Source organism: Macrosteles quadrilineatus, unplaced genomic scaffold (assembly GCF_028750875.1).
Source record: "Macrosteles quadrilineatus isolate MER2022 unplaced genomic scaffold, UCM_ALF_1.0 Scaffold_8__2_contigs__length_117827958, whole genome shotgun sequence".
In the NCBI taxonomy this organism is placed as follows: Eukaryota; Metazoa; Arthropoda; class Insecta; order Hemiptera; family Cicadellidae; genus Macrosteles; species Macrosteles quadrilineatus.
The window spans coordinates 68,557,458-68,572,006 of NW_026542601.1; the positions used below are offsets into that span (position 1 = coordinate 68,557,458).

At 36.9% G+C, this 14,549-nt stretch overlaps 1 protein-coding gene across 1 annotated transcript in view; it reads left to right on the plus strand.

The window, feature by feature from the left end:
* The window catches only part of LOC129000869 (mediator of RNA polymerase II transcription subunit 16-like), a 28,247-nt gene that overhangs the window by 3,717 nt on the left and 9,981 nt on the right, over positions 1 to 14,549 (plus strand). Inside the window, exons 3-12 of the mRNA XM_054427924.1 lie at positions 293 to 491; positions 742 to 871; positions 2,592 to 2,711; positions 7,116 to 7,271; positions 7,517 to 7,692; positions 8,455 to 8,613; positions 9,054 to 9,219; positions 9,457 to 9,557; positions 10,164 to 10,410; positions 10,760 to 10,932. Of these exons, the coding sequence (XP_054283899.1) occupies positions 293 to 491; positions 742 to 871; positions 2,592 to 2,711; positions 7,116 to 7,271; positions 7,517 to 7,692; positions 8,455 to 8,613; positions 9,054 to 9,219; positions 9,457 to 9,557; positions 10,164 to 10,410; positions 10,760 to 10,932 (1,627 nt within the window). The remainder of the gene's footprint in view (positions 1 to 292; positions 492 to 741; positions 872 to 2,591; positions 2,712 to 7,115; positions 7,272 to 7,516; positions 7,693 to 8,454; positions 8,614 to 9,053; positions 9,220 to 9,456; positions 9,558 to 10,163; positions 10,411 to 10,759; positions 10,933 to 14,549) is intronic.

The following is a 14,549-nucleotide window of genomic DNA, read 5'->3' on the forward strand; positions in this document are numbered from 1 at the left end:
TAATAGAAAAATAGGCTTTTAATTAAAAAAAATTTTCCTTAAAGAGTGACGGAGAAAAAAAATACTTTTAAGTGATGATTTAGATAATCATTCTGTACAACTTAATTATCTGTAATTCTACTCATAAAAATTTTAAGATGAAATCCCATGTTCCATAATGTAAAAGATACCAAAATATTTTGCTAAGCTAAATTGTGTTAAATCTGTTTCATCCTTTGTTTAAAAAAAACTGATTTTGTAGGTATAAAATAGCATTCTGTATCATTAACTAATCAGTTGATTTTGCCTCAAGGATTCTGTCAAGTCCAGCTGTTGTCACTGCACTGGAATGGGATCTCCCGGGACACAAATTGTTGGTGGCCGACTCCAGTGGGACCGTGTCTTTGTGGACGTTGCGTGACTACATTCTCAACGACTGGCAATGCCTCGGTTCCGTCAGCTTCCCGGGAGAACACATCATTGGTGCTGCTTTCTTTCACAATGGGAAGAAGGTTTGATACTCTCGTTGTCCATGTTCTATTTTATTATATGTTTATTTTTGAGACAGGCCTAGCCTACAAGCTCGTGCAACTAAAATTGAGCTCAAGCCAAATTTGTTGACTGTGGTCCCAAAACATGTGTTCATAGATTGTGAAGTTCTCTTTACTGGAACTGTGTGTTGGATTAAATGAACGTTACCAGTTTTTACTAGTTTAGTTCATAGCTTTAATCATATGATAAACATGTCTAATGGTATTGCAGATTGTGATCGTACCCGAAAAGAAAGACAATTACTTATACAGTGAGAAGTTCACACACGTAAGATTTGCACCTTCCGTTCGACAGTTTGGCGGAAGATCAGTTGAAGGATGTCTGGTTATTAGTACCACAGGTAATTTGTTATTTCATTAAAGATTTTAGATTATCAACTAAATACTTGCTCTAAAACTGACTGAAGTTTGACTATAGCTGGCCAGTACTGGTTAGAGCAAGTTTAACTACTGGCTAGGCAGTTAAATGGTTAGAGCGCTCATCACTAAAATAATGTGAACATAATATCTGGTTTGATCACAAGAATGAGTAATTCTCTACTGAGTCATTGATTTATGATAAAATTTAACAGGTTTGGCAAAGTAAAAAAAATTATTTGGATATTTCCCCTCATAAAAGCACATAAAAGACGTAGCGTAACAAGATCATTAAATCTTTCTACTCATTCTTTTTTCCATGTCTCACGATAGGTACCGGGTATGTAGTCAGGGGGCTTCGGCTCTCATGACAAAGAATAATAATAATAATAATAACAATTCTTTTTTCCATGATTACAGCAAGACAGTTTTTATTAAACACTAGCTGGCCCGACAGACATCGTCCTGTCCTAATGTGGTTTTATGTCAATACTCGTTGATTTTCAAGATGAGCTCGTTCGCATGGCTCAATCACGTCCGGTTAAAGTTTGTTTGCTATGCTTACTCACCTTTAGGTTGGAGCTCGTTCGCTGCGCTCTCTCGCCTTCAGGTTAGCTCGTTCTTTATGCTAACTCGCCTCCAGGTTGAAGTTCATTCGCTACGCTCACTCACCTTTTGGTTGCAAATTGGCTGTTATCATAAATTTAAAAGTGCTGCACCCTGTTGGTAAACATGTTAACTTTTTTATGCTATTGAACATCGCAGAATCAAATTGTTTGGTTGAACCAGCTGTTAAGATTCTTTAATTCCATTTAATTATGTTATGAGTACTCATAAGGTTAACATGGGAAACTCTAGAGCCACTAGGGCGGAGCCCTTTTAGCGGATCTGCACCAAACTTCACACAAACCATCCTTGAATAATGCTTAATAATGCCTGAAAGTTTCATTACAATCTGTCGAGCGGCTTCGGAGTCCATAAAGGACAAACAAACAAACATACATTGGATTGTGTATATATAGATGTATTTTACTGGGCAGTTTAGTTTGTATTTCTTCAAAGCGTATAAATCAGATTGTGTACAGAAACATGAATGTTCATGTGTATTCATTCTAACAAAATCTTGTTAAGTACGTTGTCTTTAGGATAACGTATTACACTAGACACCCCATGAACCAGTTGTATCCAGTTGTTATTGCAATAGATCCTAGATGAATGAGCCAAACGTATTACACTAGACACCCCATGAACCAGTTGTATCCAGTTGTTATTGCAATAGATCCTAGATGAATGAGCCACTCATAGAATACAGTCTGAAATTATATTTCTCTCTCTTATATTTGGTAACTCGCAAAAGTTTATTTGGTTTCATAAAACATGTCATAGCTGTAATTTTCCTTTCAGTATGGTTAGGTTGGAAAATTGGTGTATTCTTACTGAAATCGGTAATGTAGATCAGCTGTCTGGCCCAATTCAATGAAGTTCATGTTTTAACCAGCTGTAACTTTAACATAGGAATAGGATTTTTAGTGAGAACTGAAATGGAAATATTCTAAACTGACACAAAAAATGTAACTTTGCACTATATACAAAACAGTTAACCTGAGAATAGAATGTATAGTTCCACCACATGTACACAATTACAATATTTTAATGCCTTTAATATGACCAATACTATAGTCAATCGTGGTGTTTGTTTGGCAGGGATGGTTGGAGCACTAGCTGTCAGTAAGGATGGGACAAGCCAATCTCTACTCACAACTACTGAAAGTCTAGGATCTACAAGACAACGGATCACAGCAGTGGATATCTGCTATGGCAAGAGTATGTCTGTAAAAAAACATTTCTCTAAAAACAAAGTCAAAACCAAATTTTAAGCCAGAAAAATAGTGGCAGCTATTGTGTTTACGTGAAGATGACATTCCTCATCTGCTGCGCATCCTCAAAACAACATCTGGGGACAAAAATACACTATGAGGTCCTAGGCTAAGTTCCTCTCTAACTTCTAACTAAAGTCAATATTTCACATTTTCTTAGGTTATTCCTTGTAATCGCAAACAGCTCCAAAGTTTTGTAGTTAAGGCAATTACAATGGCAAACACAACAAAATAGAAACGAGGAAATCAATAATTTTACATGCAAACTATTTTAGGATGAAGTATTTAAAAACTTATTTAAATTTACAAGAATCACATTCTGCTATTGGAACAATGAGTCTAGCAGCTGTGTGGAGAGAAGTGTGTTTGTCTACAATTGTAGAGAAAACGACACATTCTTTTTTACAACCCCCTTTAATAGACGTAGTAGTAAGCTACGGTATATCATTAATATTTAGACAACTCAATTATATTTTTTTGCTACACCACCTGGTTTTCTCTCTGGTAAGCCTAAGTTATTAAACTTATAGCCCAGTCAATAAATGTTTTTTATCGCAACTAAATGGTGGAAAGCTGGATTTTTTATATGTGATAGAACCACATGAGAGGTGTATTTTCCCAAAAGTCCCCACTTCTACCCCTTGAGCTTTCCCCCCCACCCCCCTCCAAACATAGAAATTGCAGTGATTTACTTAATTGATCATAATTCAAATGTTATGTAAGTTATCGAGCTGCAATTTGTTTTGTTTTATTTCTGATTAGTTTTCCTACAACTTTTGTATTTACAACATTTTTCTAAAACCAATACTTAGGGAGATATAAAATTTAAACTTCGTTAAAAGCTTTGTTTCAGAGTGCAAAATCTTGTTTTTCTCTATGTATACTTTTAAATATAAATAATACGCAAATATGGTTCAAACAAAGGTTTTAGTACGTTTTTCAAGGTTTACAAATATATTATTGGTTAGTCATCTAGGTGACCGGGTGAAGAGCTGAGCGTCGGCAAAGTGAGCGCGTGCGCGCTAGTTGAACACCTTTGCGCTGCGTCATCGCATCTAGCCCAGCCAATAAACGCACCAACTGCCTTTTTTCGTCGCTAAATAGTGGAAAGCTGAGTTTGTTATATGTGATGGAACCACTTAAGACGTGTATTTTGCAAAAAGTTCCTGAATCTCCCCCCCCCCCACCCCATCCAACCCCCTCCAAACCTGGAAATATCAGTTGTTAACTTTACTGGATATAATTCAAATTCTACGCATGCCATGTAGTGAAATTTGGTTTAGTATTATTTATAATTAGTTTATCTACAACTCTTGAACTAAAGATTTTCTTATAAAACTATATCCAAAGAGATATAACGTTTAAAATTTTTTTTATAATGTTTATGTTTATGAGTAAACAATTTTATTTTACCCTCTATATATTTTTTCCAAATAAAATACGCAAAATGTTACAAACAAAAATTTTAGTATGTTTCTTAAGGTTTATAAATATATATTTGATTAGTCATCAGCATCCGCGCAGCCCCGCCCGTCGATACATAGCCTAATAAGGACCGGCACCGCTAAGTTCTCAACTGTTTTATATAAATCCTAAGACTTCCTAATTTGTAGCCTACATTACTACCAAAACAATCTGTTTCCAAGCTAAACCGTGACTAAATGAAGCACCTCACGGTCAGTAAAAATTTTTCGTCGACTCACTAATCCTTGATACAAACTGCGTCCTATCGCTGATATGTCCCTCTCTTCACGCTTCCTGTAGCAAATAAAATATGGCTGCTCTGCCATAAGTTGTAGCCTGTGTTAAAATAATATCATGAACAACGTAGAAAACTGTCGGTAGTATTTATAAGCCATTTTTAATCATGGTAAGGAACAGAAATTAAAACCAGTCAATGTTAAAACTAACTGTTTTATTAAGTCTATATAGAGGAGATTTTAAAACACTTAATAAGTGCCTTCATCTTTATTAGCGATGATAAACGTTTGCATATTGTCTACCAAAAACCAATAAAGAACTATTATGCTGACTATTTTTTTAGATAACATGAAAACAATAAAATATTAGAGAACAGAACCTCACCAAGATTCACAGTATAGAGTCTCTAAAAATGATTAATCTGGACCACGTATTAGTGCCGTAAAGCAGATTCGTAATACATTGCTGCCATTTTTTACGAAAAAAACCTCAATTTGATTGACACATCTACACAATATGTTAAGAAATTTGAATAATCTGTCTGTATGTATCTCGTAAATAGTCTTGCCTGCATGTATGGGGACACAAATAGTTTTTTACTTACTTATTTATAAATTTTGGATATATGCCTTATTACATTAATTAATAGGAAAGTAAATAAAAGAAAATACGTCTAATAGTCTAACACTTAAAACATAAATTTACACTTATAATGTTACTGACAATACTATAAATATACATAAAAGATGGTAAGTGGTCGTCGATTTTGATTCGACACTCCAATCATCCTCAGACCCATAGGTGAATTGGATCATCTCATCATTGGGTTCAGTATGTTTCTTACCCAGCTTTATGTAATGTAATATATGTATCCCAAATAAACAAATACACACATACATATGTTTATATGTATGTAATATATGTAATGTTATATATGTATGTATGTAATATATATATTATTGTCAATAGGTTTAGCCATTGGCAGAAATAATTAAATAAATTATTATTTTAAATGATAAACGAGTTAAAACCAACAATAAATTTAAGAAATGTACAAATGATTAGGTTTCATCTAATTAGTATTTTTTTCAGTTTACTATTTAGATCTTTACTGACCGCGAGGCGCAGTTAGTATAAATCTTGCGGGGAACAAAGCGAGTCCCATTGGTGGTAGATAATGGAAAGCACATTGTAACGTAAGGAAGAGCAAAGAGTATGTTTATAGTAATTTTTAAAGTGTTTATTAGGCCTAGTGTTCTATACCTCAATCTATCAAACTTTCGTTGGTCAAATATGAAGAAATCAAGTATTAAAAGTATTGCAAGTATAACAAGTAAGTAGGTAGAGATTAATTTACCTGAACCAAAACTGGTTATAAAAAAATTATTGGGTTCCATCTAAATAATAATTGTTTTTACTGTTAACGGTTAAGCTTGGATACAGATTGTTTTGGTAGTAAACTAAAAAGTACAAGGCCATAGCATTTGTATAAAACCTTTGAGAACTTAGCGATGTCGGTGCCTATGACGCGACGCATCAACGGGCGGTGCTGCGCTGCGCGGAAGATTGCACCCGGTGTCTTTGCGACAATGCCGACGCCCCACACTACATCAGTTTTTTTTCAGATGGCTAATCAAATATATATTTATAAACCTTAAGAAACATACTAAAGTTTTTGTTTGAAACATTTTGCGTATTTTATTTGGGAAAAAATATATAGAGGGTAAAACAAAATTGTGTACTCTTTAAACATAAACATTGTAAAAAAAATTTAAATGTTATATCTCTGTGGATATAGTTTTATAAGAAAAACTTTAGTACAACAGAGTGTAGATAAACTAATTATAAAAAATACAAACCAAATTTCACTACGATGGCATGCGTAGAATTTGAATTATATCCAGTACAGTGAGCGACTGTAATTTCCAGGTTTTGAGGGGGTTTTGGGGGGGGGGAGAGTCGGGAACTTTTAGAAAATACACGTCTTAAGTAGTTCCATCACATATAACAAACTCAGCTTTCCACTATTTAGCTACGAAAAAAGGCAGTTGGTGCGTTTATTGGCTGGGCTAGATGCGATGACGCAGCGCAGAGGTGTTCAACTAGCGCGCACGCGCTCACTTTACCGACGCTCAGCTCTTCACCCGGTCACCTAGATGACTAACCAATAATATGTTTATAAACCTTGAAAAACGTACTAAAACTTTTGTTTGAACCATAATTGCGTATTATTAATATTTAAAAGTATACATAGAGAAAAACAAGATTTTGCACTCTGAAACAAAGCTTTTAACGAAGTTTAAATTTTATATCTCCCTAAGTATTGGTTTTAGAAAAATGTTATAAATACAAAAGTTGTAGGAAAACTAATCAGAAATAAAACAAAATAAATTGCAGCTCGATAACTTACATAACATTCGAATTATGATCAATTAAGTAAATCACTGCAATTTCTCTGTTTGGAGGGGGGGTGGGGGGGAAAGCTCAAGGGGTAGAAGTGGGGACTTTTGGGAAAATACACCTCTCATGTGGTTCTATCACATATAAAAAATCCAACTTTCCACCATTTAGTTGCGAAAAAGGCTGTTTTATTGCATTCATTGACTGGGCTATTAGTTAATGTAATTCTCTTATTGTTTTACCCAAACAGATGGCCAATATCTGGTAGCTGCAAGTAGCGGAAGTGTAAACATGCCAATACAGTGTTTCCGAGTGTCAGTTAAACGTGTCGAGGACAAACTCACCATCAACTCTCAGGCCCTTCCCAGCTTCTTCATGCTGGCCCACGCCTCCTCCGACAACATGTGTGAGTTATTCTAGTGTTAAAATTAAATTCCGCTCAACCTATAGTTGGTAACAACCAAACATATGGCAATAAATAAATACAAAAAACATAAAGCACACTTTTAAGCACTAGTGGGTTAGCAGTACGGTTATTGGCACCCCGAAATGCGACACGGGATATGGCCTTAAAGAGCCAAACAGAATTCCTACTCACTTAGCCTAATGATTTTTAAGTTTGAGATTTGCCAAGATAGTTGTGTTGTGCAGATCACACAGTGTCGCAGGTCAAGTTTGTGGTGAGAGAAGACGCAGACACTCTGGTAGTGGCGGCCAATGGAGACTCTGGAGCTCTTATTGAGATATGGGAACTGCAAGAGAAGCCACTGTCTATACACAAACTTTTCCAGCCTAAAGTTCAGCCTACAGAGCCTTTCAGAACTGTGGTAAGTGTTGGATGTGTCATGTGATATTGAAAACAAATTATTACTATTTACCGATTGCTAGTAGAGGTGTGCGAACAGTTCGGTTATCCAGCTTGTAATGAAGATTGTAGAATTCTTCTGCAAAATTCAAATTCTCACATGATCAAAAAATTCAATCTTTCACCCCGATTGCGGACATCAGCGATAAAGTTAAATTCAATCTTTCACCCCGATTGCGTACAACAGCGATAAAGTTTCCGTCACTGCGGGAGTGATCAGTATTTTGCCACAACCACTGAGACGATGATGGTGTTTACATGACCGCAGGAGGTGTTCAGGATTTTGCCGTGCTTGCGGAAGACAATGATGTGTTCTCCATGAAGCATTTTTTTTATTTTTATTGTGGAAGAAGATTATGTTTACATGGCCTCGGGGAATAAACAAGATTTTTCTGGAAGACGGTGATGATGTCCACATGGATATGACTATGGCCATATTATGATGACATTGTGTCATTATGATAAATGCACTTTACACAACATTTATGATTTACTAAATTTCATACTGCTTGAATAAATACATCCTAACATTATATTGCATTTTGAAAAGAAGATTTGTAATAAATTAATTTTTATTTGGCAACACATAAAATCTTTTGTATAAAGAAGCTCGAGCTTTTGGCTCAGCTTGATAAAAAATGTAAGGCACCTCTACTTGAAACCTAAAATATTATTCCGTAAGACTTACAATTACAATTACAATCAATCAGATGTTTTTATGCAGGTGTGGCAACATCAGAGCCAGTTCACACTGACCACTACGATCTCGTGTATGACTACTCTCAAGATGGCTCTGATGAACACAGTACCTCCACCTCTCTATGTCATCGTTGTGTTGTCAGACAGCTCCATTCATTGTCTATCCAGGGACTCGCTTAAACAGGTTCTTCCACTTATTTCCTAGATTACTGATTTATTTAAGCAAATTTGGGCTGATTTCAAAACAATTTTGTTGAATGTTAATTTCTGGAGTCTTCAAATAATTTTTTTAACGGTAATTTTTCATTTGCAAGATGATGGGGCGCAAGTGCATAGGCTTATCATATGTACTAACATCCCTTTGGCCTGCATGCGTCAAATTTAGTAAGAGAATTTGTGTCAGAGCAGGTGTAATCTTGATATATTAGCCTACTACTATGGATGAAAAAATCCTTTTTTGGAGAAACTAGTTTTGACCTGAAAATTTTTATTTTTGACCCTGGAAACCTGGAATTGTCCTTGAATTTTATTTTACTTTCATGGTATGCTTGACACCCTGATTCAATAAATAGTGACTCTGCCTATGTCACACATTCCGGGTTTGCAACACTGTACAATGTTCAGGTAGGGACAGCATACATGGCGGTGGGTTGGAGAGACGATGTGAAGCATCAGAAGCTGACTATTGACATCGCCTCTATAGACCTGACTTGGCTGGGAGGTGCTCTGGTCATGGCAGATACACAGGGACAGTTGTATATGTACAGGCTGCATCCCATTGGAGAAGCAGGTACAACTACATTTCTTCTGGACATTTTCATTCATGCTTAAGCTACTCATCAAGTTTGAACAGTAAAAAACAATAGCTAAACAAACAATATGTAGATAATGTTTTAACTCAAAGATACTGCAAACCTCTTAAGAAACAATTAAGTAAAATACATTTTGTACCATTTAGTAATAGAAACAGTGTCAAAAGTTTACACAATTACTTTTATATTTACTTACAAATGTGTTAACATTAAAGGTCAGGGAGTCAGCGCCATCTACGCAGCTACATTGCTGGAGTACTGTCTGGTCACTGGGCTGGATTGGTGGGACGTTCTTGTTGCTCTCAGGCCTACAATGGTAAGATTTGTATCATTCACGATTACCACATGGCAATTCTTACAAAAATATTTCTCTGAGAAGCTATTCAATGTAATATGCTATGAATATTTTACTGCAACTTTCTAAAGAGGGTATAAAATACAAGTCATCATCGTATTCCGCGAGTTTGGTAAAATCCCGAATATCTCCTGCAATAACGGAAACATCATTGTCTCATGTGATCGCAGTTAAATCCTTAGCATGTCATAGTCATAGTCAAATTTGTCGTACAATACTTTTGTCCCCAACGATTGCGGCAAATTATAATAAAGCATCTCCCACAGTCATTTAGTCATTATATTCGTCTCCTGTGTTCAATGAAACTTAATTGTTGCCATATGTAATAGTGGCAAAAATGTGAATTTTTCACGCGATCTGCGATCTTTGCAGACACATTTTGCAATCATACGTTAGATCGTAAAAGCTTGGTTCAAGCTCGTTTTTCTAAAATGGTGTCCGATCTCTCGAGCTGATAGACTCAACTCGACTCGTCAATCGAGCCGCTAGTACACCTCTGCTGTACAGCAATTAATCACATAAGAGACAAAACAGTGCTAGTGATAGTTACATCGTCTTGTGGTCCAGGTAGATGCAGTGTGTGATCGGGTGACTGAAGGATTCTCTAGGCAGCCCTCCACCACTCAGCAGTACCACTACGTGAGTCACCTCAGTTTACGAGCAGCATTGTATCGTCTCAGCCCCTCAGGACAATCACGAGCTGCCGACCTCACTGCTCTACTCATGCTGCACTCTGTGTCCACTGCGTTCAAAACACTTCTGCGGCCGTCCGACCTCTCCAGCCACGACAAGGGACCTGCTGACAGCCTACAGGGTTAGTTAATAGTGAATATTACTGTTTGTGTTCCATCCTATATTGTATTTTCGGTTAAGGATTTAGACATTCATTGCAACTATTCGTTGGCTTCACTGCACTTAAAAAAGAGCGCTACAGTTTCTTACCACCACAAGCACTAAGAGGTATATAGGGCTGTTAGTAATTCTCCGGTGAATATCGCATAGCATTAAAATGCAGAGCCAAATATTTGCAAACGATATGTGGCTACACTAAAAAAAAAGTTGCCCTTACTTATTCCATAACCTTAATGGTTTCTAGCTGTAATTCCAGGAAAGTTTTCTACACAACAATCTGAGTGGTCAAGTAGGAAATGTTGTTGTTGCAGCTGTAATGAGTGAAGCAGTGACAGACATAGATGCCGTGTTGTTACACCTGGAGGCGAAGGAGTTCACTGTTGAGCCGAGCACACTACAGTCTCTACATCAGCTGATACAGTGGGTGGCGGACCTTGCGCTCAACTTGCTGGCTAGGCTGCCGGAGCAGAGGAAAGCTATGGGGGTGAGTGAACACAACCTTCAGCCGCAACTTAGATTAGATTGATACAACCCCATCAGACCTTGATGCAAAAATCAAAATGAAGATGAGTGAAGTACAGTAGAACCTCGATTATCCAGGGTAATGGGAGGAAGGGAGACCACGGATAGTTGAAAACCAAGGTTAATCCAATATGACATGGGTAATACAGTGGAACCTGGATAATTCGAACTTCTTTAATTCGAAATCTTCTTTAATTCGAATTTTTCCCGTGGTCCCTAGCATTTTGTATTAAAACAATGCTAAAATAACGTGGATAATTCGAATTTTATTTTGGATAATTCGAATTTTTAAGTGCCAAATCATTAAATTATTACTCTAAATATATTCAAAAATAATAAATAAAAAACATATTCCAAGCCACATTTGACGAAATGTTTGCGTTAGAACAAGTGCCAGCCCTCGCGCGCCTGCGTTTAGTCTGATGACTCATACCTCCCCTCCCGCCACCGCCCTACAGGTCATTGTACCCTACACTCCCTTCCCCTTTCTCCTCTCCCACCCACCACCACTGACCTCTTTTCAGTGTCGCATTGTGCGTGGTCTGTATCGGTTTGCGTGAAGGCCGTTACCTAACGTACAGTAGTTTTGCTGTTGTCTTAGACTTTTAGTTTCAAGTGATTACGTGTACAGTACTGTAGTTTTAACGTACCGTACTGCACTACTGTATACATTAACTTTTAGTGAGTGTAACTGTGTAGTGATCATGGCATCAACCTCATCGAAAAAACCAGGGTCTTATAAAACTTTGACATTAGCTGAAAAAGTCGCTGTGATCAAAGAAGTGGAAAAAGGAGTCAAGAAAAAATCTGAAATCGCGAAAGACTTTGGAATTCCACCCAACACCTTATCAACTTACTTAAAAAATAAACATAAAATTCTCAGCAGTGCAGAGGAATTTGATAAAGACAGGAAACGATCGCGAGAGCCAGGAAATCCGGATGTCGACAATTGTGTGCTTAAATGGTTCAAGCAGACCAGAGACAAGAAAGTTCCTGTGAGCGGTCCTTTGATTAGAATCAAGGCTGAGCAATTTGCTAAAGAATTAGGGAAGCAAAACTTTAAAGCTAGCACTGGGTGGCTGGATGGTTTTAAGGAGCGCAATAAAATTTTGTTTAAGGCAGTGTGTGGTGAAAGTGGGGCGGTGAACCTGCAGGAAGCTAATCAGTGGAAGAACGATCTGGAAGAGATGATCCAGGACAGAGACCCGAGAAATATTTTTAACGTTGACGAAACCGGTCTTTTTTTCAAATGCACGCCCGATAAAACACTTGCATTTAAGGACGAAAAGTGCCACGGGGGGAAATTAAGCAAGGAGAGAATCACGCTATTGGTTGGTGCTAATATGGATGGTTCGCAAAAGCTGCCTTTGTTGATGATTGGAAAATCGGCCAATCCTCGTTGCTTTAAAAATGTCAAGTCTAAGCCAGTAGAATATGTAAGCAGTTCTAAGGCTTGGATGACAAGTGACCTTTTTGCGAAGTGGCTAATGAAGTTGGACAAACGGTTTGTTAAAGAAAATCGACAGGTTCTCCTTTTCATTGACAATTGCACGGCACACAACACCATACCTGTCATGGAAAATGTCAAAGTGGTTTTTTTCCCAGCCAACATGACCTCTGTTGTCCAGCCCATGGATCAAGGGATCATAAAAAACTTGAAACACTTTTACAGGGGTTTATTGGTCGAGAATATCCTGTCCGGGGAAGGAAACGCCCTCAAAATAAAGCTGGACATTTTAGAAGCATCGCGAATGTGCAAACAAGCGTGGGACAAAGTGAAGCCGGAAACAATAAAAAACTGCTTCAAAAAGGCAGGTTTTGTTAAAACCGACGAAGAAAGCGCCGAAGAAACTGTAACGGACGAAACTCTACCAATCGACGGCTGGGAGGATGTGGCACCCAATCAAACCATCTTGTACGAGGACTTTCTTAATGTAGACGAAAATGTCGCTGTGTGCGGTGAATTAACTGACGCCGACATCGTAGCAGAAGTCCTCGACACCGAGGAACAAAATGACGATGGATCGGGGGACGAGATCGTCGGGTCACCGGCCGATGAAGAAGAAACGCCAGTACCGAATGCAGCCGACGCCATGACCTACCTGAGAGAAATTCGGCGATTTGTGGAGAGCAGAAATGATGTCGGTGATGTACAGTTTAAATCATTAGATGTTTTAGAATCATTTATCATGGCCGAGAGATTAAACTCAAAGAAACAAGCCAAAATCTCTTCTTTTTTTGTAAAACAATAAATTAGATTTGATATGTTTTTTGTTTAACAATCAGTCAATACGGTCTCCAAACTTTTAGTTCTCTTTGGCCGATATTTTTCTATTTCTGTCCTGTTGTCCTGTATAGGGCCTATTTTGCTTAATATTTTGCTTTGGACTATTGGTAATCGTGTGAAGTTTGCGTGCAGTTCAGCTATTGCTGAGGACATTTTAAGGTTAGTTAATTTTAGTTTTGTACATAATTTCGTTGTCGTTTGAGCGATTGCAAGTTATTTTTATTGTATACTATTACTGTAATAGGCATTATTCAATAAATTAATGTTCAAATAGTATCAATAAAGTTAATAGTTTGAATTTAAAACGTGTTTGTATTGTTTACGGCCCTGGTTATAAGAACTTATTTAATTCGAATTTTTGGATAATTCGAAGTTTTTAGCTGGTCCCTTGAGGTTCGAATTATCCAAGTTCCACTGTAGTAGTTTTCATCACTAGGAGCAAAAGTGGTTCTTTTTGGTACGCAATCGTGTTTAACAAATGAAGCGATGCCAAGTTTGGCAATATGATTAAGTACCAAAAGGACACTTTCGCTCCGTGTGATATACAACTATTTTCTTCATACTGTGAAAATAACCTTAAACCGTTACAAAATTAGACCACATATTTGAGGTTATACAAATTCTTCATCAATATTTTTATGTCTGTTGTTTACAAACAAAACTTAAAATATTATAGTGTGATTAGTAGCGTTTCTATAATGTAATACATAATAAATTGGTTTACCTTATGGTTGCCAGATTCTTGAAAATTGTGGATTCTAAATCCATAATTTTCAAGAATCTGGCATCCATAAGTTTCCACTGTTTCTGGACGGAATAATGTTGGATTAAAACATTAGATAGATCATCTAAAAAGTATATAATCAAATTATAGTACCCATTTAATAATAACACTGGTAAAAATAAGATAACAGTGGCATGAAAACATTGTTTATTCTTTCTTGGGGCGTTCTCTTCATCCGCACATTCAACAAGTGGCCATGGTTACTAATCAACCTCATGGACAACTTCAGAGTTGTCATGGTTACCCAATCACAAGCATTATGTCGTCTAGTGTTGTGTTGTGACTTAGCGCACAGCAGACAGATGTGTAAGAAGCATACTACTGTCAGAGTGTAAGCCTTGACCTTAAGGCTATTGAACGATATTTCTTAGTTACAGTATGCTTCCATATTATTTTTTTTTTATGAACTGTGATGTTTAAAAAATAATGATATGGGTGCCTACTGCTTATAAATAAAGGGCAGAAATAGTTGAATATACTATGCATTTCAACACATTATACTGAACTT